The sequence below is a fragment of the Brassica napus genome, chromosome C8 (assembly GCF_020379485.1).
Source record: "Brassica napus cultivar Da-Ae chromosome C8, Da-Ae, whole genome shotgun sequence".
NCBI lineage: Eukaryota > Viridiplantae > Streptophyta > Magnoliopsida > Brassicales > Brassicaceae > Brassica > Brassica napus.
The window spans coordinates 2,639,942-2,665,964 of NC_063451.1; the positions used below are offsets into that span (position 1 = coordinate 2,639,942).

The 26,023-nt window shown below is 35.6% G+C and overlaps 5 protein-coding genes across 5 annotated transcripts; 3 read left to right on the top strand and 2 right to left on the bottom strand.

Annotated features, from left to right (window-relative positions):
• Nucleotides 1-700: 700 nt before the first annotated feature.
• Nucleotides 701-4,066, bottom strand: LOC106433189 (GABA transporter 1). The gene is made up of 6 exons (XM_013874032.3): nt 3,881-4,066; nt 3,497-3,727; nt 1,924-2,208; nt 1,688-1,818; nt 1,378-1,617; nt 701-1,176 (listed from the first exon to the last, which is right to left on the bottom strand). The coding sequence occupies exons 1-6, from the start codon at nt 3,963-3,965 to the stop codon at nt 796-798; spliced, it is 1,353 nt and encodes a 450-aa protein (XP_013729486.1). The 5' UTR covers nt 3,966-4,066; the 3' UTR covers nt 701-795.
• Nucleotides 3,988-6,531, top strand: LOC106433190. The gene is made up of 4 exons (XM_022708175.2): nt 3,988-5,315; nt 5,422-5,633; nt 5,765-6,035; nt 6,116-6,531. Exons 1-4 carry the CDS (start codon nt 5,157-5,159, stop codon nt 6,437-6,439), a joined length of 966 nt encoding a protein of 321 aa, XP_022563896.1. The 5' UTR covers nt 3,988-5,156; the 3' UTR covers nt 6,440-6,531.
• Nucleotides 6,532-6,725: 194 nt separating this feature from the next.
• LOC111208764 (uncharacterized protein At3g43530-like) lies at nt 6,726-11,507 on the top strand. Its single transcript, XM_022708198.2, has 4 exons — nt 6,726-8,437; nt 8,512-9,216; nt 9,294-9,455; nt 9,537-11,507. The coding sequence occupies exons 1-4, from the start codon at nt 8,255-8,257 to the stop codon at nt 10,983-10,985; spliced, it is 2,499 nt and encodes an 832-aa protein (XP_022563919.2). The 5' UTR covers nt 6,726-8,254; the 3' UTR covers nt 10,986-11,507.
• Nucleotides 11,508-15,996: 4,489 nt separating this feature from the next.
• LOC106433204 (mRNA-decapping enzyme-like protein) lies at nt 15,997-18,444 on the top strand. The gene is made up of 8 exons (XM_013874049.3): nt 15,997-16,346; nt 16,428-16,468; nt 16,539-16,591; nt 16,792-16,936; nt 17,167-17,223; nt 17,368-17,482; nt 17,676-18,131; nt 18,202-18,444. The coding sequence occupies exons 1-8, from the start codon at nt 16,179-16,181 to the stop codon at nt 18,262-18,264; spliced, it is 1,098 nt and encodes a 365-aa protein (XP_013729503.1). The 5' UTR covers nt 15,997-16,178; the 3' UTR covers nt 18,265-18,444.
• A 1,046-nt stretch (nt 18,445-19,490) lies between these two features.
• Nucleotides 19,491-21,337, bottom strand: LOC111212187 (UPF0725 protein EMB2204-like). The gene is made up of 6 exons (XM_048765663.1): nt 21,066-21,337; nt 20,786-20,922; nt 20,508-20,688; nt 20,282-20,436; nt 20,101-20,184; nt 19,491-20,016 (listed from the first exon to the last, which is right to left on the bottom strand). The coding sequence occupies exons 3-6, from the start codon at nt 20,659-20,661 to the stop codon at nt 19,735-19,737; spliced, it is 675 nt and encodes a 224-aa protein (XP_048621620.1). The 5' UTR covers nt 20,662-20,688; nt 20,786-20,922; nt 21,066-21,337; the 3' UTR covers nt 19,491-19,734.
• Between the last annotated feature and the right edge of the window lie 4,686 nt (nt 21,338-26,023).

Sequence of the window (26,023 nt, forward strand, 5' to 3'; positions counted from 1 at the left end):
AATAGAATTAGAAAATTAGTTAATTGAATAACACTAGCATCTAAAATATTTTAGAAGAATGATTTCAAATACATAATCTAATAACGCAAGAATGTAAAAAAAAAATTGATGAAATACATAATTGAATAACAGAAGAATTTAATGGAAACTTCAATTCTCTCAAATTCAGTTGAACTCCTAGCAGGTTTAGATATTACAAAATAATTTTATTTAATATGAGATTCATTAAACTAAAGAATTATTTTATTAATATCAAAAATATTTATCACACAATTTATCAAACAATTTCAAAGATTTTATCAATAATTCATAACAAAATAGGTTGAAATAATTGAAAACAAAATTAAATAACATACTAGATTATATAATTTCATATTTAATATAAATACAAAATAATATAACAATATAGTTTTCAAATAGACTACAATGAAAAATGTTAAACATATTGATTTTATAAATTACATTTTGTTAAAAAATATTCTCGTGCTTTTTATTAGATAGAGTTCGGTAATACTCATCACATAACTGTAAATAACACTCTATATAATTTATTTGAAATTATTTACATTTGGAAAGGAAACAATTTGTTTGGTTCGGGTTGTTTAATTACAAATGTTGAAGCCTACTTTTATGTGCTGTATGTGTCCATTCTACATGAAAGAATGAAATATTAACTTGCTAAGCATGGATATTATCAAAATTTGATTTCTCAATTTTCCTTTTCAATTGTATTACCTTCAGTATAAAAAAAGGTTTATACTTTTAACAACAACAATCTCACTTTGCTTTGCATGTTTATACATCCGCAAAGAGTTTATACGTTTTGGCATCAAGAACAATCTGCCTAACTGCCGCGACCATAGCAATCACCCCTAAACAAGAAAACAGTACGGCGATTATAGTGTTGATCCAAAAGATAAAGCTTTTCTTAGATGGCTTGAACGTGAAGTTGAAAAACACAACGGGCAGAACAAAGTCTAGAGGCATGAAACCAAATGCACCTAGCAACGAGTTTACATCTCCAAAAAATGGAAGCATTGCCGCAAAGATTGTAGCAACCACGACGAAGAGAGAACGGGCGGCTAGTCGAGGTATGACATTGCGGATAGAGAACTCTTTCTTTGTTGGATCGCCAAGTGCACTTTCCAAAATATCGTTTATAGGTTGTAAATACACCTGCATAAAAGTGAAATGATTAACGTTAGTCAAAGCCGGTTTTGGGCACAGCAAGACCCCCAAAATTTACAATACATAAATTGGATAGTCTTTAAATTATCGATTTTTAATTAAAGATTAACGTAAAATTATTTGTTGCCCTTCTAAATTTTAGATTCTACTCTGACGTTAATGTGTAATGACATGTAATATACACTTTACCACGGCAACGGCCGAGAGCTGCAGGACGGTGAAGAGGTTGATGAGAAAAATGAACCATGTAGGAACTAAGTAATGGTTTGTCTCAGGATTCAAAAAGTTGGTGAATATGAGTCCATTGGCTTTATTACCAAACGCCCAGTATCCTGAGATGGCTACGGTGAAGAATGTCACTATCACTACTGTGTAACACATACACAATCCTTTAAACATTTTTCCTTTTACTGGTGCCGCCAATGTTGCCTGCATTGCATAATGAAAACATTAATTCAATATCAAATTATATGTGATAAGATTAAATCATATATCAAACCTGAATTTCTGGTATAATGCCGTTGCCGTATGTAGTGGCAATAATAGCCATAGCATTAAAGATCCCAAACACTTTGGTTTCCTTGTCACCAACTATTGCATAGTCTTTCTCCGGTCCATTTGATTTATTTCCTGATATTTAAAAGAAATGTTTGTGATTTAATCCACAATTTTGACCTGGTTAAAACAATCTATACATTTGTATTTAAGATTTAAAGAGTAAGACGTTTGGTATACCAATAATGATGGATGCAGCAGCGGCTAAAGCACTGTAGAGAAGGCATAGGACGAGGGAGAAGAAGTTGATGTGACGTAGAGAATGAAAAGATGGGATTTGTGCCAAAACCAAGAGCAAGCCTCCAAAAAGAATCACAAACTCAAAGAGTTTCATTTCACCGTTTGGCTCCATTATCAGATAAATTGCCTTAAGGCACTGGCCTCCCAAGAGGGTATTGGCGATAACCACACCATAGCAGACCGCCATTTGTATTGGTCCCACGTAGTACGTTCCCCATTTTGGCCCTTTACGTTGCATATCATCAAGTTGTTAAGAGGAAACCAAACTTATCGTAAAACAAAGCAAAATTTGAATTTAGCATAATACGTGTTAAAGCTTCTTAGTTGTAAACTGCTTGTTACATCTGAATGTACAAAATAAAAATGGAAGGTATATGATCTAGGTCCAGCTTTATGTTAGATTTGCCAGGAATCCAATTTATCAATTATTCTACCTGTTAAAGCAGATCTATACTTGATCCTCCTTTGCTTATATAAGATAAGATTGTATTATGTCACACACAGGGTTATTTTTTGACGCACACAAATAATTTGTTAGTTGAAAGCTAACCAAATTTCAGTATCAGAATTTAAAGCATTTCTACCTCTTAGATTTATAATAGACCTCAATCAAAAATATGAGATTCTATTTAAAAAAAAAAAGTTCTCTTTGAGCATTTTACACTATCTCTCCTCTTTTATTAATCTAATTTTTAGTCATGATTCATGAGAAGATTTTATAGACAACTCTAAGGACATGATTAACCCGATATCTTAGCCGGGGTTCTTATAATTCATGATTTGACATTTTTTTTTACATTTTTCGGTTAAGAAACAGCTTTTATACCTCTTATTTAAGAAACGGTTTTTAGCTTTTCTTAATTAAAATCTAAGAAAAGTTAAAAACTGTCTTTTAACCAAAAGTTAAAACTCTAGTTAAGAGACCTTGGTTAATTATGGTGTAATGAAATTGCTCTAAAAAGCAAGACAAAGAGAGAGATGGATAGCTAACATATAAAGTTGATTCCAAAATTGATGTGAGCCTTCTGGGTCCGGACTATATTTCATCAAATTAGACAAAAGTCAGGAAACAGTGTATAGTATGAAATTAAATGTATTTTAATTAGTTTTTTTTTATATTTGAAAAATCGTCGTCGGTTCATATTGCATGTCAGCCGAAAAACATCAACCAATACCGAGATTTAAGTAATTCCAAGTTGCATTCCCACCCAATATTCAAACTTTTATAATCCACATACATTACCTTACTTTATGATGTGGATTAAACATTTATTTTTTGGTCAGAAGTGGATGAAAGAAATCATTATTTTTTTTGGGTCAAAGGTGAATGAAAATGAAATAATTGAAGTGGTGTGTCATGTGGAAGTTCATATAGACACGTATGTCTGTCTATAGCTGCATATCAATTTCAAATTAAATTCTCAAAGGATAAACTTTAATGCAGCTTTTATCTATTTGAGCTAGACTTCTATAGTATAAAGCAGTTAACATGAACGGTGAAATTTTTTTTTACCGAGGATGTGGTGTGCCATGTCCCGGAACCGAAGGTAGCGGTGGCCGAGTGAAGCATGGTGTTGGAGAGTAAGGGAGAGGAGCGTGTATGAGTAAAACGTGACGGCTGCTCCCCCCACCAAACACGATATTCCCGCGGCCCATCCCAAGAACTTGAAAGCATACGGTAAACTCAATAAGGGAGGCGCCACTATCGACGTCGTCAAGTGGAAACCGCAGTGCCACCATGTGCCTAGTTCCCATCAACATTCATTATCCTCAGTGATATATATTATATTTTTGTCAAGAAAATATACTAAATCTGAAACAATCAATATATTACATGTTTTGATTCTCATTTTGAAACGATATACATAACCGGTGCGGATCTATATATAAAACGTACCTTTGGATTTAAGGACGAAGAGGGCACCAGCATCAACTTCTTCACCTGTTTTTCTTCCATCTCCTGAACGCTCTTGTTCGCCCATTTTTTTTTATTGTTCTTTCTCTTCACTCGATTCAGTAATTAATTAGCTTACTCGGTCTCTTTCATATCATTTTTTAGTCAACGACGTTCTATCATATCGTTTTATAATATGAAGTCTTTTGTTTTGTAAAAATATTAATTTTTAATATAAAGTTTTTTTTTTTGCTAACTTTAATATAAAGTTGGTTGTACAGTTCAAGGAAAAAGATAATTTGGAACACTTCATGCGCAGAATTTTTGGAACTCTTCACTGACGTGGCATATTACAGGTTAAGGGTCACACATGCATGTGGCAAAAGCTAAATTGTGGGAGCAACAAGAAAACCAAGATTAGTAAGACAGCGAACTGATAAAAATGTTAAGAATGGTTTAGCCAAAGAATCAGAAGAAGAATATTTTGTTTGTTTTTCGAATCTGTTTATTCACTTAAATTATGGTTGCTACGTGCTTCCTATTCAAGTAACAATAAATCATCGCCATATGCGCACATAAACAGACCGCGTGGCTATGTGTATTAAAATGAAACGTGAGTTCTACGGAACGGTATATTTTTTGTGAGAATTTCAAAATCCCATTTGTTTTATATCAAGATTTATATTTTCTTCTCCTCATGTTTTTTTCTTTGTAGACTTAGCTTGAAACTAATTGATATGTGTTTTTGTTTATTGACCAGACGATGAATTTCATAAGAAAACAATTCATTTTTTATATTTCTACATTTTAATTAGCATGTGAAGCTTCTGAATTCATCAAATGTATATGTAAAAGTTAACTTGTGGGAGAAACGAGACAGAGATTGGTGAACTGTCAGTGGCGTCTACAATGTAACAAAGATGTAAACTCAGACAGCCAAAAGTATAAAATCTGGAGAATATAGCCAAAGGAATCAGAAGACAAATATTTGGTTTGTTCTTCTTAGATATTTGTCTTCTGATTCCTTTAGTTTGGAATCAGGAGAATATAGCCAAAGGAATCAGAAGACAAATATTTGGTTTGATCTTCTTAGATCTTTGACCATTCAGACCGTTTTGTGTTCCTCCGAGATTCCAGGCAAGTTATCTTCTCTTCTAGTATGTCTTTTTATGTTCGAAGACTTGTGATGTTCTTGGTTTTGCCATTTTGTAAATATATCACTAAATTTGCTACAGCTAAAAACATTTCTCTTCTTGTATTGTGACTGTATCCAGGTTTGATGGGGGATTCTTCTGAAAATTCAAAAAGAGTGAAGCTTAGTGATGGGAGATTCTTAGCTTATAGAGAAAGTGGAGTTCCAAAGGAGGAGGCAAAATACAAGATCATTCTTGTTCATGGCTTTGGAAGCTCTAAAGACATGAACTTCTCTGCCTCAAAAGTATAAAAAAATATAACGCTCTTTGGTTCTTGTATCTTGATGTTTGAAACGCCTTTGTTTTTTTTTCTTGTGGAACAAGAAACCTGACCTAGATTTTGTTTCTCAGGAGCTAATACAAGAGCTTGGTGTGTATCTTCTATTCTACGACCGTTCTGGATATGGAAAGTCAGATTCAAATGCAAAACGTTCACTGAAAAGTGAAGTTAATGACATAGTAGAACTTGCTGATCAGTTGGAGATAGGACCCAAGTTTTACCTAATTGGATTATCCATGGGATCTTATCCTACTTGGGGTTGCCTAAAACACATTCCTCGCAGGTAATCTAAAGGCTAATCAAATAAGTTGTGAATAATAGTTAAGTAACTACAAGGTCATTTAAAGGCTAATCAAATAAGTTGTGAATAATAGTTAAAAGTAATTACCGAGAGTATTATGTCCTTTTTTGCAGGCTATCTGGTGTGGCTTTTGTTGCTCCAGTTGTGAATTATCTGTGGCCATCGCTTCCTAATGAACTTATAAAGGAAGATTACATGGGAGGTCTTATCGAATGGGGTTTAAGGATATCGAAATTTGCACCTAGACTGTTACATTGGTTGGTTATACTTATACAAAAGGTCTTGCCATCAACTAGTTCGGTTCTTGAGAGCAAGCAGGTCTACTTCAACAGCCATGACATGGAGGTGCTCAAGCGAACCACTGGCTTTCCTATGTTCACTAAGGTCACTTCCCTAGTTTTCTCCACCAAACTTTCCATTTTTAGTAATAATTCAATTCTGACCTATATTACTCTACCGTGTAGGAAAAGCTACGTGAAAGAGATGTTTTCGACACTCTAAGAGACGATTTCGTCGCTTGTTTTGGACAATGGGACTTCGAACCAGAAGATCTAAGCATTACTCAAGAGAGTAATGTACACATCTGGCATGGGAAGGAAGACAAAGTTGTTCCGTTTCAACTTCAAAGATGCGTGCTGCAGAAGCAACCTTTGATCAACTACCACGAGATCCCTCAAGGTGGACATCTCATCGTGCACTACGATGGCACTTGCGATGCGGTTCTACGTGCACTATTGCTTGGTGAAGAACAAAAGCTGTATAAACCAGTTCTTGATGAAACCATGTAAAACAAAACAAAAAGTTGATTAGTTTGGTGTTTGTAAACGATTCTTTATTCTTGATTCATTTAAAGAAAATAATATATATGTTCATAAGTGTATACAGAGACCCAGCCCTATTGACAGAGAAAGAATGGTCCTGTAATATATCCACAATGTGGGAGATATATGACAGAGAGAAAGAATGCACCACATACAGGATCTAGTTTGCACTAGGTGCAATCAGGTGAAAGCCGCTCATTTGACAGAGCAGTGTGTGAGTGTCCTGGACAGGGCCGACCTTTGAAATTTTAGGGGTACGTGGCAATGTCTATGTAAAATTTTTTATTTTACAAATTTGAGAACTTGAATTTTTTTTTGGGGGATTTATGTCTATATAATTTTTTCAAAAAATTTAGAGGTCTATTACAAATGTTTCACTTAGCATGCCTCAAGACCTTGTCATGTACTGGTTCTGGATCCGCAAGGAGAGCTGGTCTGATCTTCCATAAGAGGATGGAGATTTTCTTGGATATCGCAAAGCGCCAGAAGTTTAAACTGTTAGAAGAAAGCACATCTTGGATCTTATATCTGAATGGCACCAGAAGCATTAAGGACGAAGATGGCACCAGCATCAAAAGAAAAAAGAAAAAAAAACCTCTTCCCTTGTTTTTCTTCTATCTTCTTCTTCGCCCATCTTTGTTAACGAAACGTTTATGGTAGGCCCAAAATGATTAAGGCCCAAGCCCAATTTACCATATATCCTATTTTCTTTCCAAGCGCTAACAAGTGTTCTTCTTTTGGACTTTACTCTGGATTGCCCCAGTAACTCATGTGTTCATTCTATTTTATCACACCAATTAAAAACAATATAATTTTTAATATATTTTAATCAGAAACGTGGTGAAAATCGAAATTGCCCTTAATGAAACCAAGTATTTACAGGATCCAACCTAAACTATTTGACTCGACCCACTATTAGCCGGATCCTTAACCAGATCCGCGCGTTCCTTTCCCTTTTCTCTTCCTTTGTCGTCTCTCACTCTCTTCTAAACCTTCTAAACCTGAAAATTGAAAAAAAAATCCTAGAACCGACGAAAACGATGAAGCTCACCGCATTGACTGCTTCCTTCACTACTTCTTCTCTGATCTTCCCTTAGTCCCTCGTGCCTTTCCTTGTTACTCTGATTTCATCATTTCCCCAAATCAGTCTGTAACCCTAGATTTGACGAAATCAATTGAAAAAATTGATCGAATCAACTGCTCCTGCGGCGTATTCTATTCTCCCGCTCCTTCTGTCGGCGACGCAATCGACGGAACCCTAGACTTCATCTCCCATCTCCTGTTTTCGTTCTCGTCTCTTCCGTGTAAAAGGTATGTTCTCTCTCCAATTTTTGATTGATTTTGTTGTTGGTTTGAAAGTCCGTTTGAAAGTATTGTGGTTGAAATCGGTTAGGTTCAGATTTTTTTCAGAATGAGGATTACAGAGACTGAAACTTGGACACGTTTGGTTTTGAGGTTATAGAGATTGAAAGTTTGGTTTCAGACTTGAGATAAGTCTAGTGATTATTGAAGACTAACTGTTTTGGTGATAGAATGTCCTAGACTGTTTGATATGTGAAACCGAGTTGAGTGATTGATTAATTGTGATGTAGTGATCGAATTGATTGGTTGGAGTTTTATTATTGAATGAATGATTTAGGGTTTTGAGATCAGACAGCTATAAGAATCAATGATTTATTTTGTAGATATTTCATTGAATGGGTTTGTTAGCGTTGGTGGTTATTGAACGTTTATTGTGTATGTATATATTCAGGGGATAAAGATATTGAGAGGCTATAGATAATGGCAGGCCAAAGTCGAGGGAGAAAAAAATCTCAGCAGAAAAAGTCCACAAAAAGAAACAGTGCTCCTGTAGAAGAGCAGCATGTAGAAGAACTTTCAACAGAGAATGATAGTGATGATCTGTCAGCACACAGAATTGAGTCTGATAATCAGGGAACCGATAATCAGTCTGCATCATCTCAGGTAAATTATTCCCAAATGCTAATAAACAGACTAGTAAGAAACAAATGCTAATATAATTTTTATTTGGTTTACAGGAGTGCCAACCACTGCCACCTGATGAGCTATGTTTCAAGAACACCGAGTTCACCCAGACGTGTAAGATACAGAGCAAGTGTTATGTGACCGAGACGGTGAAGTTTCTGAAGAAGGCTAGGTTTAAGCCTGAGCTCGAGTGGTTTGAAAACCACCCTCAGTTTTGCCATTTTTTCCACATGCCCGATGAACCAAACTTGAAGCTGCAGGATATGTGGATGCTTCTACTGCGCACTGTTCCTTTACATGAGTCAGAGGACACATCTTGGTTTGCTGTTAATGGAGTGCCCATTCGGTATTCAATGAGAGAGCATGCTCTCATCTCGGGATTGGACTGCCATGACTACCCGGCTAAGTATAAGAAGATTGGAAGCTTTGCGTTTGTAGACAGGCATTTCAAATCACATAAGGAGATCACTATGCTATATGTGAGAGAGAAGTTGTTGAGTATGAGTGCGTGTGGGGATCGACTCAAAATGGCAGTGCTTTACTTCTTAGGCACGATTATCAGAGCGAGGGGAAGGTATAATGCCCCGTTCGACCCTTTCGTATTAAGAATCGTCAACGATGTGGAGGTTTGTAAAACCTTTCCTTGGGGTCGGTTGACGTTTGAAGATGCTCTCCGGTCCATCACTCACGTGATGAAGCATCTGAAAGGGAAACCTAAGAATAATGTCAACTTTCCCGGGTTCATAATTCCTTTGGAGGTAAATTTGATTTATCCTTATGATTTTTTTTTCGAGTGTATTTTTTTCTTATGATTTTTTTTTCTTTTGACAATCAGATCCTGGCATTTGAGTGTATTCCAGCTCTGAAAGCACGATTTAGAGAAGGTGTAGAAGGCTGTATGAGTAAGTGTCCGAGGATGTGTAAAAAGCGGTTCCAAAGTAACAGCATGAAGGGTTATCCTCTTGAGGATTTGTACGACACACTAGGAGAAATTAAGGTATGTGTTACGTGTTGTTTTGTTTTTATTAAGTGAGTGGAATACAATGTGTTTGATATTTTGTTTGGTATAAATTTTCAGGTTATTGAAAGTGTTCTTGTTCCTACTGTTGATGAGGAACCTCTCATGGCACGCTTAATGGATGGGGAGCCAGACTATGAAAATGAAGAAGACGTGAGTAATTTGTGGAGCACGTGGTTGACTGTTAAGGAGAAGCCTATCTTTTGGCAAGAACTCTATGAGTTAGATGTGGCTGCAAGGGAGTTTCCTCAGAAGAAAGACAAAAGGAAAGTGCATGAAGAAGCATCCTCCTCTAATACAAGTTTGGATGACGTTTTGAAAGGGTTTGAAGAGAGGTTGATGACAAGTTTGAGTGAAGTGAATGGGAAGGTGGAAAAAATGAACAAGAGACTTGGGAAGATTGAACGTTGCCAAGTTGTTTTAAAAAAGAGGTGTAAAAGGATGAAGGCAATGGAGAAGAAGCTTGAGAAGATTGAAGATTGCCAATATTATTTAAAAAAGAAGGCCAAGAAGGTGGAGAAAGAAATGAAAGAAATGAAAGAGAAGGAGGAGGATAAGGAGAACAATGACGGTTTCGACTATCAAGGCATGGATTATGACTGGGGTGGACAGCGGAATGACAACAATGGAGCGGACGCAACAACCAAAGAACCTGAAGATGCAGATATGGTTGAAAATACAGAGGTGGTAGAAGAGAAAGAGAGTGAAGAAGACGCTCAGAAGGACGATAGAGGTTCTGAGGAAGAGACAGAACCTGAACCTGAAGCAGAAGCAGAAGCAGAAGCTGAAGAAGACAAAGAAAAAGAGGATGAGGAAGAGAGTGAAGAAGAGGCTCAGAAGGAACCTGATGAGGTTCAAGATGAGGTTGAGATGAATGAATCCAATGAGATTGAAGAAGAGGTTGAAACAGAGGCTCGGGTTGAAGTTGAAACCGAGAAAACTGCTACACCACCACGTGGTAGGACTAAGGCAGCAGCCGCGAGGAGACAAATCCTAACAACACCAGAGAAGTTGTTCGGAAAGGCTGAAAAAATGGTGGAGGAAGAGGTGAAAGAACCTGAGGAAGAGGGTGAAAAAATGGTGGAGGAAGAGGTGGAAGAACCTGAGGAAGAGGGTGAAAAAATGGTGGAGGAAGAAGTGGTAGAGCCTGAGGAAGAGGCTGGAAAAATGGTGGAGGAAGAGGTGGAAGAACCTGAGGAACAGGCTGGAAAAATGGTTGTCTACGAAGGCAGTACTTGTGAAACGAAGGAAGCTGACAAGGGAGCAGCCAAGCCTTCTGGAACTGGGGTCAAGCATAGGCCAAAACAAATGGCATTGAGGAAGCACGCTACTAAGCAGGCTCCTAAGCCGAGGGGTAGACCGAGAAAGGATACTGAACCAAAGAAGTTCACAACACCAGAACAGACAAAAAGGATACGTTCACGTTCACAGTGGGTTTCCACTCCTTTCACTGAAGCTAACACTGATGAGATTGAAGGGCGCAAGAAGAAGCCTAGAACAAAGGCGTAGAAGACAAGAAGCTTAAAATATTTTGGGTGTTAAGTATTTATCTCGGATTTGTTGTGAACTTATGTAAGAAGTTATGTTTTGTTGCTTGCTGGTCTGTAAAACTTGAATGATATCTCTTATGTAGGATGCTCTGTGTTGTGTGATTGTCTTGCAGCAGGTTTGGCCCAATTGAGGACAAAACGATCTAAGTCTTAAGAAAACACATTTGTACTACTAGGTTTATTATGTATTACTAAGACAAACAAAATTTGTCAACAATAAGAAAAAAAAATATAAGAAAAAAAAATATAAGAAAAAAAATGGCACATGTATAAAACATGTAAAACGTGTAAAATATAAGAAAAAAAAATAGCACATGTATAAAACGTGTAAAATATAATATTAAACAAAACATGTTTGAATACTCTTAGTAGTACTCAAGGAAGTAGTAATATTTCATTCTTCATAGTAATATTTTTGTAAATCAGAACATTTTTTAGTAATACAACCTGAAGAAATTAAATTTATTAGTAATACAAATGTATTTAGACAATCTATACTATTAAAGCAGGATCCTATTGTCATAATTACCTTAGGGGTATGTTTCCTTCACTAACATTGCATGTTTCATTAAGGGCAATTAAGTAATATTAATAACAAATCTATATTGGGTCATTATTTTTGGATCCAGCCCAAATCAAATCTCTCTTGGGCCATTTGGGCCTATTAAAAAATCAGATTCAATTCTCACCTTTTTTTTTCCTTTGGACCATTGAGTCCAAGTTCAAATAATTTTTTTTCAACTATTCTTAATTATTATTTTTTTCTTTTCTTAATATAATTTAAGCATTCATAAAAATAATTGAATTTTTTTATTGAAAAGTATAAATCTTTATTAAAAGTATATAATTTTTAATTAAAATATTAACCCCATAATAAAATTAATTTATCAGAGTTATACCAACTTAATTCATTAAAAAATAAAGTTTAATTTTTTTAACATAAATAGTCATTTAAAATGAAATACGATAAATAAAGATAAAATTTTTAAGTCTTTTATAAAATAAAACACAAATATATGAAAATGTGACATTTACTAAATATTTGTCAATTGAAAAAAAAAAATAAACCCGCGCTTTCAAAGCGCGGGTCAAAATCTAGTTTTAGATTATATATAACACACTGACATAATTTTTTAAAATAAAATGCGTATTTTCTGAATTTCATCCCATTATGGCCTTCACATCAAGACATTAGTATAGAAGTAGAAAGATGTTTTCTATAGAAATGAGAGATTTTCAACTAATTTCAGAATTTAAGAGTATTCTATGTCTAATTTGGCAAATAAACACAAATATGACCATATAATCTCGTAATATATGAGATATTTTTTACTAAAAATAAATAATAAGACGAAAACAAAAGTTCTTTGAAACATGCATACTACATAGTAATTCAAAGTAGTTCAAAGTAGTTCAAGGTAGTCCAAAGTAGTACCTAGTAGTCCATATTACACATAGTAGTTCGCAGTAGTACCGAGTAGTCCATATTACACATAGTAGTTCACAGTAATACCGAGTAGTGCAGTGTTACCTAGTACAAGAGTTCCATGTTACTCAGTGGGGGAAAAAGTACTTCCACATTCAAAATACTCATGCAAACGTCCGCCTCTCCTTCCCCTGCCCCTGCCTCTTCCCCTTCCGCGTCCTCTTCTTCGTCCACGAGATTCTCCGGCTGATGGAAACCTTTGCTTTTGAGTGGGTCCTTTCTTTTTTTCGTATACCGGGGGAAGAACTTTAAGTGCTCGAATCTCATCAGGTATGACCCATTCAGACATATGAGGAACTGGATAAATCGTCCTACAGTATGCCAATACCCACAACTCCACCAAATAGTATTTTGAACAAAACTCTTGTAGATGAAGATCTCTTCCTACGCTCAAGAACTTGGCAGCAGCAGCAGCATGAACACATGGGATTTTGTCTAGATCAAAACACCTGCAGGTGCACATTTTTCTTGCCAAATCAACCGTATAAATCTTTCCGTCACTACCATTGACATTGTACTCAAGGTGGAAGCTGTTTATCTCAACAACATCTAAACACCTCGCTTCCAAACATCTTTTTGACAACTCATTTTCCACTGTTGGCACAAGCTTCTTTGTGACTGGTATTTCAGCTGCCTTCTTCCTATGTTTGTTAAAGCATTCAGTCATTTTCTTGATGATAACATCAATCATCGGTAGCATGAAGAATTTCCTCGCTTCCCGAAGAACACCATTAATGGATTCTGCTGCATTAGTTGTGTTAACATTGTATCTGTCTCCTTCAAAGTAACATCTTGCCCATTTTTTCACTTCAACACTTTTCTCCAGATACGCCGCAGCAGAAGGATACCTTCTGGAAAAGGCATCGTAGAGATCATCGAACTCAGCCACTGTATAAGCATGTGCACACTCTGTAAACTTGCTTGCGCAAGCGTCTCTATTGTTGAAAACATGTCCTTTGACATTTTGAGACAAATACCAGATACAATACCCATGTGCAGCCATTGGGAACACCTCACGTATTGACTTGATCAAGCTCGCATTTCTATCCGAAAGAAACACCAATTCGCCTTCATCTGCTATCACTGACCTCAACTTATTCATAAACCACATCCAGCTTTCGTCTTTCTCACCATCAACTACACCAAATGCGATAGGGTAGTGGTGACGATCCGGATCTTGAGCCGTCGCAACAAGCAGAACTCCACCATAAACATGCTTAAGATGTGTTCCATCCACAATGATAACTTTCCTCATCGCTGCGAATCCTTCTATGGAAGCTCCAAATGCGAAAAATAGATACTTAAATCTTTTTGCCGCATCCACTTCAACATAACTTACTGAGTCAGGATTCTTCAACTTAAGCATGTACATGTAGGAGTGTATCATAGAAAAACTCTCTTCCGGAGTACCTCGGACTTCATTAGCAGCCATCCTTTTTCCTCTCCATGCTGTGGCATACGACACATCAACACCAACCTTGTGGGTAACCATACTGATCAGATCAGCTGGTGTTGGTGTGTCATATCTACCGGGATATTCTTCACTCAAAACAGATGCGACAACATGTGGTGTGCCTCTCCTTCTGTTTCTAAGGGTACTTGTAGTTACTACTGAGCATGTATGAGACTTGTTGTAAGTTCTAACCGTCAAAAGATCTGAATTCTTAAGCTTTACTACACGCAAATACCACTTGCAACCTTCTTTGGCTCCTCGACATTTTGCCACAAATCTCACAGTATCGGACTTCAATGTTTCATACTCAAAACCATTCTTATGTGCACCCCTCTGAACTAGAACTTGCATGGCTACCTTAGTTCTGAATTCTTGACCCTTAACCAAATCGAGACCATCATCCCATTCTTCTTCTACTGCAGTCGTGGCTTCAACTCCTCCTCTTGCAGCTGCAACTCCGGCTCTTGCAGCTTCAACTTCCGCTCCTCCAGCTTCTTCTTCCACTCTTACTTCTGTTCCTTCATACCCATGCTCTAAATTCTCATGCATCTCAATGTCTTCATGTTGTTCGGGTGTGTAAAGCGCGACCACACCATCCATCTCATGATCCTGATCAGTTCCATCTTGCTCAGTGTCATCTTCCTCGGTCCCATCAGAAAGACCAACATAGCTATCATCAGTTTCATCATCATCTTCATCAGAAAGACCAACATATCTATCATCAGTCTCATCATCATCTCCTAAAAGTGACATACCACCATATGTATCATCCATGTCGCAGCTGATCTCCACATGTAAAACACTTCTACATTTATCATGATTTACTTGCATGAGATAACCCAAAACGTCTTCATCACACCAAATATATGATGGCTTGTTCGAATACAATACCATTGGAAAGTAATTAATCTTCAACATCCCATCTCTATTTGCCTTAATCTTTCTGCATATACTTTCAACCAATTCAGAATACGTAATCTCTTCCACAGCTGTCTTCATCACTAGAGTGTGAATTTCATCTTCTCCCGAGATCCATCTTCTCTCACCCCCATCTTTGATGTAACTTCCTCCGTAGTCAAAACATATGATTGTAATAGGTGAGGCCATAGATTTCCTGAAACAAAAATTATGATGAGTTAACCGTTTAAAGAATCTAAGTTGTCCAAGATCTTTGGTACATACTCTATTTAGTAATACAAGTAATACAAGTAATACAGATTGTAGCTTACTAGTACTAGTAATTCCAGTATTTTCTATAAATTTTCATTTTTGTTGATTTAACCCTTTTAACTAACCCAGGGGGTATTATACAACCCACAATATCGTCTACCAATATTGTAATGTATTATTTTGGTTTAAAACAGTGAAAAATAAGTAGAAATATACAAAATAGTCCTAAAAAAACATCATTTTCATACCAATATACCTAAAACTTTAATCTTTCATCGGTTTAAGTATGTTTAATCAACAAATAACATGTTACAAAACTCACATTATCGTCTAACACCATTTTTATGTTTTTTCCTATCAAACTCGTGTTAAAAGAATCGTGTTAAAAGAAGAGAACCTTCTTCAAATTTTATTTTCATTTTTCTTTGAAAACTTTTACGATTTTTACAGCTAAGTTTTTATTTTTTTCGTTACCCATAACACATAGAACATAAGTAGTATATTAGTATGAAAATTTTATGAAAAAATCGTACCAATTTTCGTTAAAATAACCTCCAAAAAACGCCAATGGAGCTTGAAGGGGAAGAAGAATTCGTAGGTGGTTGGAAAAAAGGGAGCAGGATCTGATAAAAGGGAACAGATGGACACCTGTGGGAAGGAGAGATGTAGATGGAGTGTGGGATCGCTTGTTAGGTGTCCATTAATTATGGACTTTACGTGGGAGAATGATGGGTCCGCTTTCTATTTTTAAAATTAGAAAATATTTCAAAATTAGAAAGTAAAGTGTAGGCTCAGCAAGAAATAGATAATAATATAATAGCCTAGGGTAACAAAGAGAACGAAAAATATGGTAGGGTTTTAGAAAAGAAGCCGGGTGCGGAGAATACAAAATTTCCAACCGGGTCAATATAGATTACTTTCCTCTTCTTCTCCAAACTCGAAAATCTCAGCTTTACGTAAATCAGAATCATCCTTAGGGCTTTTCCGATTAGGCTAAATCGGATTCGAAACTTGCTCACGTCGCACCTTTCGATTCTACAAAGATGTTTCAGAACGGGAAGCTGGTCCCACCGAATATGCACCAGTACCAGAACAGCACGAGGCTCCTCAATCTCAAAGTCCTCCGGCGAATCGATCCGTTCATCGAGGAAATCCTCATCACGGCAGCTCACGTCACCTTATACGAATTCAACATTCAGAAAAGTGAATGGGTAAAGTTGTAATCAATCACTCCTCATCGTATGATGCTGATGATGTTTGCTTCTGATCTTTCTTTTTCTTGTTTCATTCAGAGTCGTAAGGATGTTGAAGGATCTTTGTTCGTCGTCAAAAGGTAAGTTTTAACTATATATTGTGATTGCTTTCTTGAATCGTTTACAATGTGATGATCCATGTTATTTCAGAAATAGACAGCAGCCTCGGTTTCAGTTTATTGTGATGAATCGACGTAATACAGGTTAGGATTCTCTTCTTAGCGTTTGAATTTTGATTTATATAAGCAGTTTAGTACATAGTTTTATCTGTAATTTGAATTATATAAGTGCAGTGCTTATATATATAAGTAATTTGAATTATATAAGTAGTTTAGTACAAATTGGTTTCTTGATTAAGGAGTTACTCATTAAATGTACTGTTGTTGAATTTGTTTTTGGATAGATAACTTGGTGGAAGATCTACTGGGAGAGTTTGAGTATGAAGTGCAAGGTCCATATTTGCTTTACCGTAATGCGGCTCAAGAAGTTAATGGCATTTGGTTCTATAATCAAAGTGAATGTGAGGAGCTTGCACGTCTCTTCGACAGGTACATTGCTACTTAGTGCATATCCTCTCGTAGAAACTGGTTATAGATACAATCATTTTTAATTTACCTACTATCAGACAGATTCTTGTTGGCGAACATAGTGTTCTTTCATGAAGACGTTTCTTGTAGACTTTTCTTTTTCTATTTGGTATGGCTTAGATGCTCAGCATTATATATGTTTATTATTTTCCATACTCTTCTTCCCCTAATGGTTCCCTTGGCAATGTCAGGTTACTTAGCGCATATTCCAAGGTTAACCAGAAGCCAAATACTTCATCTTCAAAACGGTAAGTAAGAACTTGATGTTTAGATTAGACATTGTGACATTAGTTGTATGAGACGGAAAAACATTGATAATCTACATAACTCTTTCAGCTGGTGTCTTTCTTATATGTTAAATTGAGTTTAAAAAAATGTCTTATGTACTGCAGGGAGCTTGAGGAATTGGAAGATGTGCCTACAGTGTCAGTTATGGATGGTTCTCTTGAACCGTCTTCAAGTGGTAGAGATACCCCTAATGATCCTGCTTTTGTCAACTTCTTCAGCGTAAGTCTCTCAAGCATTAGTTACACACTCACCCCGTCGTATTCAATTATCATGATACGAAGGAGGGCTTTCAATTAGTTCTAGATTCATGAAATATCTATAACTTAGTAACTTAGAGTTTGGGGCAAACACTCTTCCAAATCCTCAAATTGTAAGATTGAATTTATCTGTAATGTTGTTGGCTGGACTGCAGTCAGCGATGGCTCTTGGGTACACTACGAGTGGATCAGCAAGTGGACCACCATACCAATCATCGGCAAATCCTCACCAACCCACCGTTTCCCCTGCGGCAGCTGCACCTCCACAGATACTATCACCACCGCCTCTACCATCCTCCTCTCCTCTAATGCCTCTTTTTGACAACAATCCTAATCGTATCAGTAGCAACAACTCCAATGTTCACACAGATTTGGTGACGCCGTCCTCTTTCTTCAGCCCCCCACGGATGATGGCACAACCACACCTCGTTCCTGGCTCATCTATGCCTCCTCTGAACCTTAATAATCCGACTTACCAGCAGGACCTACATGGCACTCCGATGCTCCAGCCTTTCCCACCACCAACTCCACCACCATCACTCGCTCCTACACACAATGGCCCAGTTATCAACAGAGACAGAGTCAAAGAAGCCTTGTTAGCTCTGGTTCAGGTTTGTTCTCTTACAACATTCACTTCTGGATTAAGCTGCTTCCCAGAACCTAACTAGTTGCTTTTGACAGGAGAATGAATTCATCGACATGGTGACCCGAGCTTTACAAAATGCACATCAACCATCAAGCTGAGAAGGGCCGGCGTCTTCGGATAGGGGGTTTGATGTAGAATGTATAGTTAGAACGTAGTGTTGTTCTCTTTGATACCTTTTGAGCAAAGTGTTGATGGAACCTTCTTATAACCAAACATTTTTGTCCATATTGAATGAAACATCAAGCATAGCAAAGAAAGAAAGCTTAGTTTTTGACTAATAATATTACACAAGAGATGGACAATGATAAAGATATATTACAAATGGGACTAGAGAAATGGTTTTATCTCTCGAAGTAATCTTCGGTCCTGCCTTTGAATCCGATTTGTCCGAAGGTGACACAGATGAAGAGACTTAAGTGCCAGGTAACCAACCACAACCAGAACTGTGAAGTGAGAGCTGGAGGAGTTGGGAAGTGAGCGAGCTCATTTCCTATGCTCTTGAAGAAGAGACCCGTCAAGCTCTTCCCATTTATGACCGGAATACTCGACGGAGCTAGCCATCCGATCAGCCCAAACCCCACCACGTTTAGATCTCTCCTCAACCAGTTCCTCTCTCCTCAACCAGTTCCTCTCAAAGCTTTTTTTTCATTTGTCACACAAATGAAATTATTATTAGAGAAATAGCCTAAAGATACCTTATTAAAACAAGTTTTCTTAAGTACTATTAATCAGGTATGAGCAGAAAATAAAGAGTAACCCACCAAGTGAACCTTCCTCCTGATGCTCCGGCGACTCTAAGAGGGTTCTTTGCTCTTAATGTTGGTTTTAGAAAGGCTAAAAACATCACAAGAAGTTACAAATCAATATAGATGAACTCTAGCTCAATTATTCAAATGATGAGAAGAAAGCAAAAAAGTACATGAAGAGAAAGGCTTTGGTGTTGATGCGTGAAACAGATGATCCTCCCAGACCTATCACCGTTTTCTTCTATGTTTAAGTGCTAACCCTTCCTAATTTCTCAAAGGCTTTCCTGGCAGCCAAATAATAACTTTGGTCTAACAGATTCTGTGTTTGTATATTATCTCCTACTTAACATGCAAACCTGGAACTTTCTGTTTATTCATTTACTCAATTGAATTTTTATTTATTATTTTATTGATCTTTTATTTTTACGTTCATTTGAACGGTCACCTGTTGAAACCCAACTTAACTTTGATTGCATTAGGGGACAAGAGTACACGCTTAAAAGAAAAAAGAAAGAGAACAAAAGCACAAAACTACATAAGCATCACTAATTAATATAAAGAAAAAGAAAGAGACCAAAAGCACAAAACTACATGAGCATCACTAATGAATATTAGTTCAATACTACCATCCTATCACATCTTCAAATGTCTTAAAATAGAGAGACCAAAAGCACAAAGTACATAGTCATCACTAGTTAAATACTACTACATCCGATGTCTTAAATAGAGACCAAAAGCACACAACACATAAGCATCACTAATTAATAGTTAAAATACTACTATCCGATAGGCATCTTCAAATGTCTTAAATAGAATTGGTAATCAACTCGTGGGGGAAGAGCGGAGGCCACGGTCCGCCAAAGCCGTTGCTGCTGCTGCAATCCAGCAATCACCTTGGATGCTCAATGTTCCTGTAGCTTCGTTGATGACTCGTCTCACCACAGCTTGGTAGTGATAAGGCTCACCAGTCCAAAGAGACTTGACCACGTCTTTATATGCTATGTAGATGACAGAAGCTCTAGACATGAGACTTGGAGGCTCCTTATCATCTAGAGACTCTATGGCTACTTGGACAATCTCCAAGTCAAACTTGGAGAGATCCCGCTGCAGCGACAAGATTTTATATTAACACCAAATAGATTATTGATATGCTAACAAACTGAAAGTGAGAGAACATATAAAACTTACAGCTTTGATTTTCGTATGGGAAGTACAGATTGCAAGTTCCACATACAAAGAAATCCAATCACATTGCAACTCAGATTCATTCAACTGCCAAAAAAAATAATATATATATATATATATATATATATATATATATATATTAGTAATTTATTACAACGCCTAAAGAAAAACAGATACATGTTACCATGTAAAAACGCTTTGTGTCGCTGAAAGCAATCTTAGAGGAGGGCCATGGAATTATTGACGAGGGCCAATCAACCAATCTGTCTTGGTATGTAGCTGACACCGGGTCGGAATGTGGACGTAAGAAAGGAGTTGACTCCTTTGAACTCTCGGTCCCTATGTGATATGTCAAATATAGTCAGCAAAAATAGTGAAATTGATTAATGTATCAACAAAGCAACTTTTACCTTGAGGTCTAGAGATGGGGCATGTCAAATCTAAATATCCAAGACGTTCTTCCTCTACGAGAACCCGAAAGATCTGCTGCAAACCGCTAGAGGGAAGGCGCGCAACCAAGGTTATGTAGTAAGGAGATGCAGCACTACGAATGTTGAATGTCATTAAGCTATCTAGCTCAAAGTTTGTCCCCTACAACAGATTAGAAACAAATGAAACTCTTTAAAACTATCGTCGAGCTACATTAAAAGCAACATACTAGTTTAGTTTGTTGTTTGTTTATACATACCTCTAACCAGTTGTAGCGATGAAGGCCGAGCTTGGCATAAAACTTCACCAAGACACTGTTAGGGTATGCCCGCCCTCCACCACATTCCACATGTATCAGGCCATAGCCACCACGTCCCCCTCGGGGAAGTTGAAAAACTAACAATAGCCACATCAGAAAAACAATCAATCAGTGATAAAGGGCTTTAAGTTTTGTAAAGTCATCTCCAGAAAAGAAAAAAATTACAATCATTGATAACAATTTGAAAAACATCAACTACTAAGAAGGAAGTAATACTTACATCCAGCTCCTCCATCCGTACACAACTCTGACTCATCTCCTTAGTATGTTCTCCAGCGAAGACTCGTCTTCCTCAAGTCGGAAGGTTGGTGGTTACATACAATAGGTTTGCTAGGAGTAGGAGAGTGGTTTTTTACTGGGCTTCGTTTGGGCAACGAGAAATATTTCTGAGCCCATGTAATTTTAGATGTAGTGTTTTGCAAAACTATTATTTTGTTCCATTTATAAATAATTAACTAGATTTTGACCCGCGCTTTCAAAGCGCGGATTTATTTTTGTTTTTTTTTTCAATTGACAAATATTTAGTAAATGTCACATTTTCATATATTTGTGTTTTATTTTATAAAAGACTTAAAAATTTTATCTTTATTTATCGTATTTCATTTTAAATGACTATTTATGTTAAAAAAATTAAACTAAATTTTTTTAATGAATTAAGTTGGTATAACTCTGATAAATTAATTTTATTGTGGGGTTAATATTTTAATTAAAAAATTATATACTTTTAATAAAGATTTATACTTTTCAATAAAAAAATTCAATTATTTTTATGAATGCTTAAATTATATTAAGAAAAGAAAAAAATAATAATTAAGAATAGTTAAAAAAAAATTATTTGAACTTGGACTCAATGGTCCAAAGGAAAAAAAAAGGTGAGAATTGAATCTGATTTTTTAATAGGCCCAAATGGCCAAAGAGAGATTTGATTTGGGCTGGATCCAAAAATAATGACCCAATATAGATTTGTTATTAATATTACTTAATTGCCCTTAATGAAACATGCAATGTTAGTGAAGGAAATATACCCCTAAGGTAATTATGACAATAGGATCCTGCTTTAATAGTATAGATATTTGTATGCGAATGATTTGCACTAATGTAATTGTTTTATCATAATCTAGGTTCAAATATAAGAACAACATTCGTATGTTAGCTATGTCAATCACGGCGATAAGTCTTTTTTTTCTTTTTTTTTTGCCCCGACTAAAATGGTTTATATTGATTGATCTGTCATTACATTGGAGATTAAAAATCTCGGACAAGCATGGAACACACTCCATAGATTTTCAGAATTAATTGATTTCCTAGCTAATAGATCAGCACATGAGTTTGAGGCTCGATTCCTATAAACAAATTGAGTTGCTTCAAAATGATTCTTCCAAGCTACGATGGTATGAATAAATTGAGTAAAGCGTAAGTTGAAAGCTTGACCCTGGATGCATTTATTCACATGGATATTATCTCCTTCAAAAATAACTTTCTTGTAACCCAAGGAAAATGTAGCTTGCGTAGCCCAAATCAATGCCGTTGATTCTCCTTCTTAGAATACTTACAGAAATAATTCATCTAAATATATAATAAACTTTTATTAAACTAACTATAGATTCATAATTAATGTTTTTTCATTCTTTTTTAAATAAAAACTACAGAATTTTCTAATATGGCTAAAATATATTCTCTATCATATTTTTTTAATTTTGAATTAATAAAATAAATAAATTTTTAAATTTTTTATAAATCTCACATTCAAATTTTTTGTATATGTTATATTTTGATTTTTAAAAATGAATGTAAATTAGTAAAACTGTTAAAAATCTCTTATTCAAATTTTTTGATCCATGATTTAATTTTTTGTTATGATAAAATACAAATGATTACAAAATCATATAAGTAAGAAATTTCATTTAATAACTATTAAGTGTAAAAGATATATGTATATATATATTAATATCGTTTAAATTAAACTATATACCATATAAAATACATAAATATTTTAATTTCAAAATTTTCTTTGAACAATTTTTTTTTGGTAAAAGCTTTGAAGAAATATTGACAACTTAATATTAAAATTTTAAAGTTAGCCTTGAATTTTTTAAAAAAATTAAAAATTACTATAACTATTAATCACACAGTGAAATTTTGTTATCAATGATTTAATGTTTTTGTTATAAAAATATACAAATTATCAAAAACGATATGAGTTGAAAGCATTATTTAATATATATTAATATTAAAAATACACTATATATATTTTAATGCCATTTAAATTTAATTATATACTATATATATATATTTTTGTCGACAATTATACACCATATAAAATAAAAAAAGTGATTGTTTGGATTAATAAAATTTATTTATGTGTTCACACCAATTTAATTATATATGTAACAGTTACTGATTTTTAATTATGCAATACATATTTATTATTTCATAAATATGTAAACGAATATATAATACATAAAAATAGTAAATATAATGTTCATTCCGTGCGGAACTTAACCTAGTTGGATATAATATTCTGTGTGTAATGTATAATATGTACATTATAAATTAATTAACTCAAAAAACAAATTCTAGAAATTATTCGATATATACAATATTACATGATTCCACATGGTTTCACGAATGCATCGATTTGTTTTTGTCATGAGACCTGTGACTACTGTTATATCCATCTCATCCATTTTTAATGTTTATATTAGCTAGTTGTTTTCCGGACTCACGGATTGTATGTTTTAAATTTGTTGAATTTTTACTTTTTACTACTACTGTATGTAAGTTTTTAATTTGAGTTTGTATTCTTCTTTTATAAATTATTGTTGACTGTATTTTTGACAAAGTTCAAAACAGTTTGTTTTATTATTGTTGTTTCGTTTTTTGCAAATTTGGAGTATGACTTATAGTTTTTTCTACTCTATACACTTTGTTATTAAAGGTAGTTTTACGAAAATAAAAATAAGTTGCACACTTATATACTGGCGTCACGAAAATAAAAATAATACCATGTCATAATATTTACACTTGAATCTTAAATTGTGGTGGTTAAATTATAAGCTTTACTCACACAAACCTAGACTATGAATTTTGTAGTTTCATATTTTATTTTTCATTTATATACTGGCGTCCATATGTTTTTTTCAGTTACATCTCTTTGTAAATTTTAAGTATTTTAATAAGAAAAACACACATTTTAGCTTGTTCCAAATTCACTCTCGTGTTTTTATTGATAGAAAAGGATCGCAATTATTCAAGATTCTTTTGAAAAGACATACTGGATGATTTTATTCACTAAAACATACACATCAGGGAGATAAACAAAAACTCACTATTTTTGAATATTTTTAATTTTATTTTGAAATTTTATAAAAATATTATTTATTTTTCTTTTATTTTCCTCAATTTATTTTTGATTTTCCTGAATTTTATCTAATTGTTTCAAGTTTTTTCAAAAGTTTATATAACTTTTATTTGTTATACTGTTTTATTTATTAAAATAATGAAACAATTTTTTTTTAAAAAAGTAACTACCACATCCCCTGTTTTACCGCAAATGAACAGTACCAGTTGTAACTTTTACTTGACGATTAAGTAAGCTAATTTCAATGTTTAATATATTACTAAAATTAGTTTCGTTGTTTAGAATGTTATATCATAGATGTCAAACATGAAGATTTAATATGTACATTTTTACCAACTTCATGATTTCAAATGTGGTTTTTCTCAGAATTTTTTACTCTCTAAGACATTTTATGACTTTGGATTTACATCCCAAGACACTTCTCACATGTGACAACTTTTCTACCTAGTCAATGTCTTCTCTGCCCTTATACAATAGAAAATAGGAAAAAACCAAACCGTTCGGTTTGCTTACTATACTAGAAACCACATTATGATTTTCAATTGCTTACTATACCAGAAACCACATTTTGATTTTCAAACTCACAGCCCTAATTCGAGAACCTAGTAAGGCACTCTCTCCAAACCGTGCGGCGATTCCGGCGACTCCTCTGCTCTCAGTCATTACTCTCTCTAATTCGAAGAACTCTCTCCTCACCGTGGGGAGATTCCGGCGACTTCACTCTTCTTTCCTCCCAGTTCAAAACATGCAAGGTTTGTTTCTTCCTAACCTACACTTTCTATGTCCAGATCCAGTACAAAACGTTTTCATTGCATGTTACATACGCTTGATTTCGGGTTCTTCAAACCCAGAAACACCGATTCAAACCTAACAACCCAGAAACTCGATTTCACCGTTTAGATCCGTCAAAACTAAATTCTGTTTGTTTCACTTTGTTTCAGGTAACAACCAACCGGACCACCGCCTCCCACCGAGGCTATTCGCCACCGACCGGTTCCCTAGTGGACGGCTCAACATTTACTCGAAGCCAGACCTGCTAGCTTTCATCCGTCATACTCTTCGAGACACCGAAGAGCTCGACTATATTAGGAGATCTTGTTTCGGGAAGTTATTTGACCTCCCAGCACGCCAGTGTCCGGTTTCGTGTTAATTGATACACGCTATGTTGACCAGACAACTGGTTGTTGAGGACAAACACACACTCTGGTCTGTTTTCGGAAGCGATCCAATCAAGTTCGGTCTCCATGAGTTCGGCACCATTACAGGTTTACCTTGTGGAGCTTTCCCTGTTGGATACACCACTGATAAAGAAGACCAGTCACAAGCTCACAAAGATCCTTACTGGATTGAGCTGATTGGGAAGAAGAGATTCACCACTATTGCTGATTTACGTCGCAAGCTAGAGACAGACAAACACATGCCCGGGCCGCAGAAGCTACGCCTTGCTTTGATAATAATTGTCGACGGTGTCCTTATTGCTCATCAACAAACGCCACGCCCTACTCTGAAGTACGTTAGAATGGTCAAAGACGTCAACGCTTTCTGCTTACACCCTTGGGGTAGGGAGTCTTTTCTCAAGACTATTACTTGCATGAAACCTCTAAAATTCGTCCCTCTGTTATGCGAAGACCCAACTGGGAAACTTGTTGAGCTCCTCAAGGAGGAAACACTTATGCTTAAGGGATTCTCCCTTGCACTACAACTGCTTGCATACCAGACGGCCCCAAATTTGCTGTCTACGATCCCAATCCCGTTTGATTCTCATTCAATCATGGACCTCGTCGTGCCTCACCTTCCTCTTTACCCAATGCCCAGCA

Excerpts from the sequence above, each read along its gene's own strand:
- LOC106433189 (XM_013874032.3), bottom strand. The coding sequence starts at position 3,965 with ATGGGCGAACAAGAGCGTTCAGGAGATGGAAGAAAAACAGGTGAAGAA. Across the intron at positions 3,728-3,880 it reads CTTCGTCCTTAAATCCAAAG|GCACATGGTGGCACTGCGGT; the intron begins GTACGTTTTATA and ends GATGGGAACTAG. Across the intron at positions 1,819-1,923 it reads TGCTGCATCCATCATTATTG|GAAATAAATCAAATGGACCG; the intron begins GTATACCAAACG and ends TTTAAATATCAG.
- LOC106433190 (XM_022708175.2), top strand. The coding sequence starts at position 5,157 with ATGGGGGATTCTTCTGAAAATTCAAAAAGAGTGAAGCTTAGTGATGGG. Across the intron at positions 5,316-5,421 it reads TGAACTTCTCTGCCTCAAAA|GAGCTAATACAAGAGCTTGG; the intron begins GTATAAAAAAAT and ends TTTGTTTCTCAG. Across the intron at positions 6,036-6,115 it reads GCTTTCCTATGTTCACTAAG|GAAAAGCTACGTGAAAGAGA; the intron begins GTCACTTCCCTA and ends TCTACCGTGTAG.
- LOC111208764 (XM_022708198.2), top strand. The coding sequence starts at position 8,255 with ATGGCAGGCCAAAGTCGAGGGAGAAAAAAATCTCAGCAGAAAAAGTCC. Across the intron at positions 8,438-8,511 it reads ATCAGTCTGCATCATCTCAG|GAGTGCCAACCACTGCCACC; the intron begins GTAAATTATTCC and ends TTTGGTTTACAG. Across the intron at positions 9,456-9,536 it reads ACACACTAGGAGAAATTAAG|GTTATTGAAAGTGTTCTTGT; the intron begins GTATGTGTTACG and ends ATAAATTTTCAG.
- LOC106433204 (XM_013874049.3), top strand. The coding sequence starts at position 16,179 with ATGTTTCAGAACGGGAAGCTGGTCCCACCGAATATGCACCAGTACCAG. Across the intron at positions 16,592-16,791 it reads GATGAATCGACGTAATACAG|ATAACTTGGTGGAAGATCTA; the intron begins GTTAGGATTCTC and ends GTTTTTGGATAG. Across the intron at positions 17,483-17,675 it reads CTTTTGTCAACTTCTTCAGC|TCAGCGATGGCTCTTGGGTA; the intron begins GTAAGTCTCTCA and ends GCTGGACTGCAG.
- LOC111212187 (XM_048765663.1), bottom strand. The coding sequence starts at position 20,661 with ATGACATTCAACATTCGTAGTGCTGCATCTCCTTACTACATAACCTTG. Across the intron at positions 20,437-20,507 it reads CCCCATCTCTAGACCTCAAG|GGACCGAGAGTTCAAAGGAG; the intron begins GTAAAAGTTGCT and ends CATATCACATAG. Across the intron at positions 20,017-20,100 it reads CCCATACGAAAATCAAAGCT|CGGGATCTCTCCAAGTTTGA; the intron begins GTAAGTTTTATA and ends TTGTCGCTGCAG.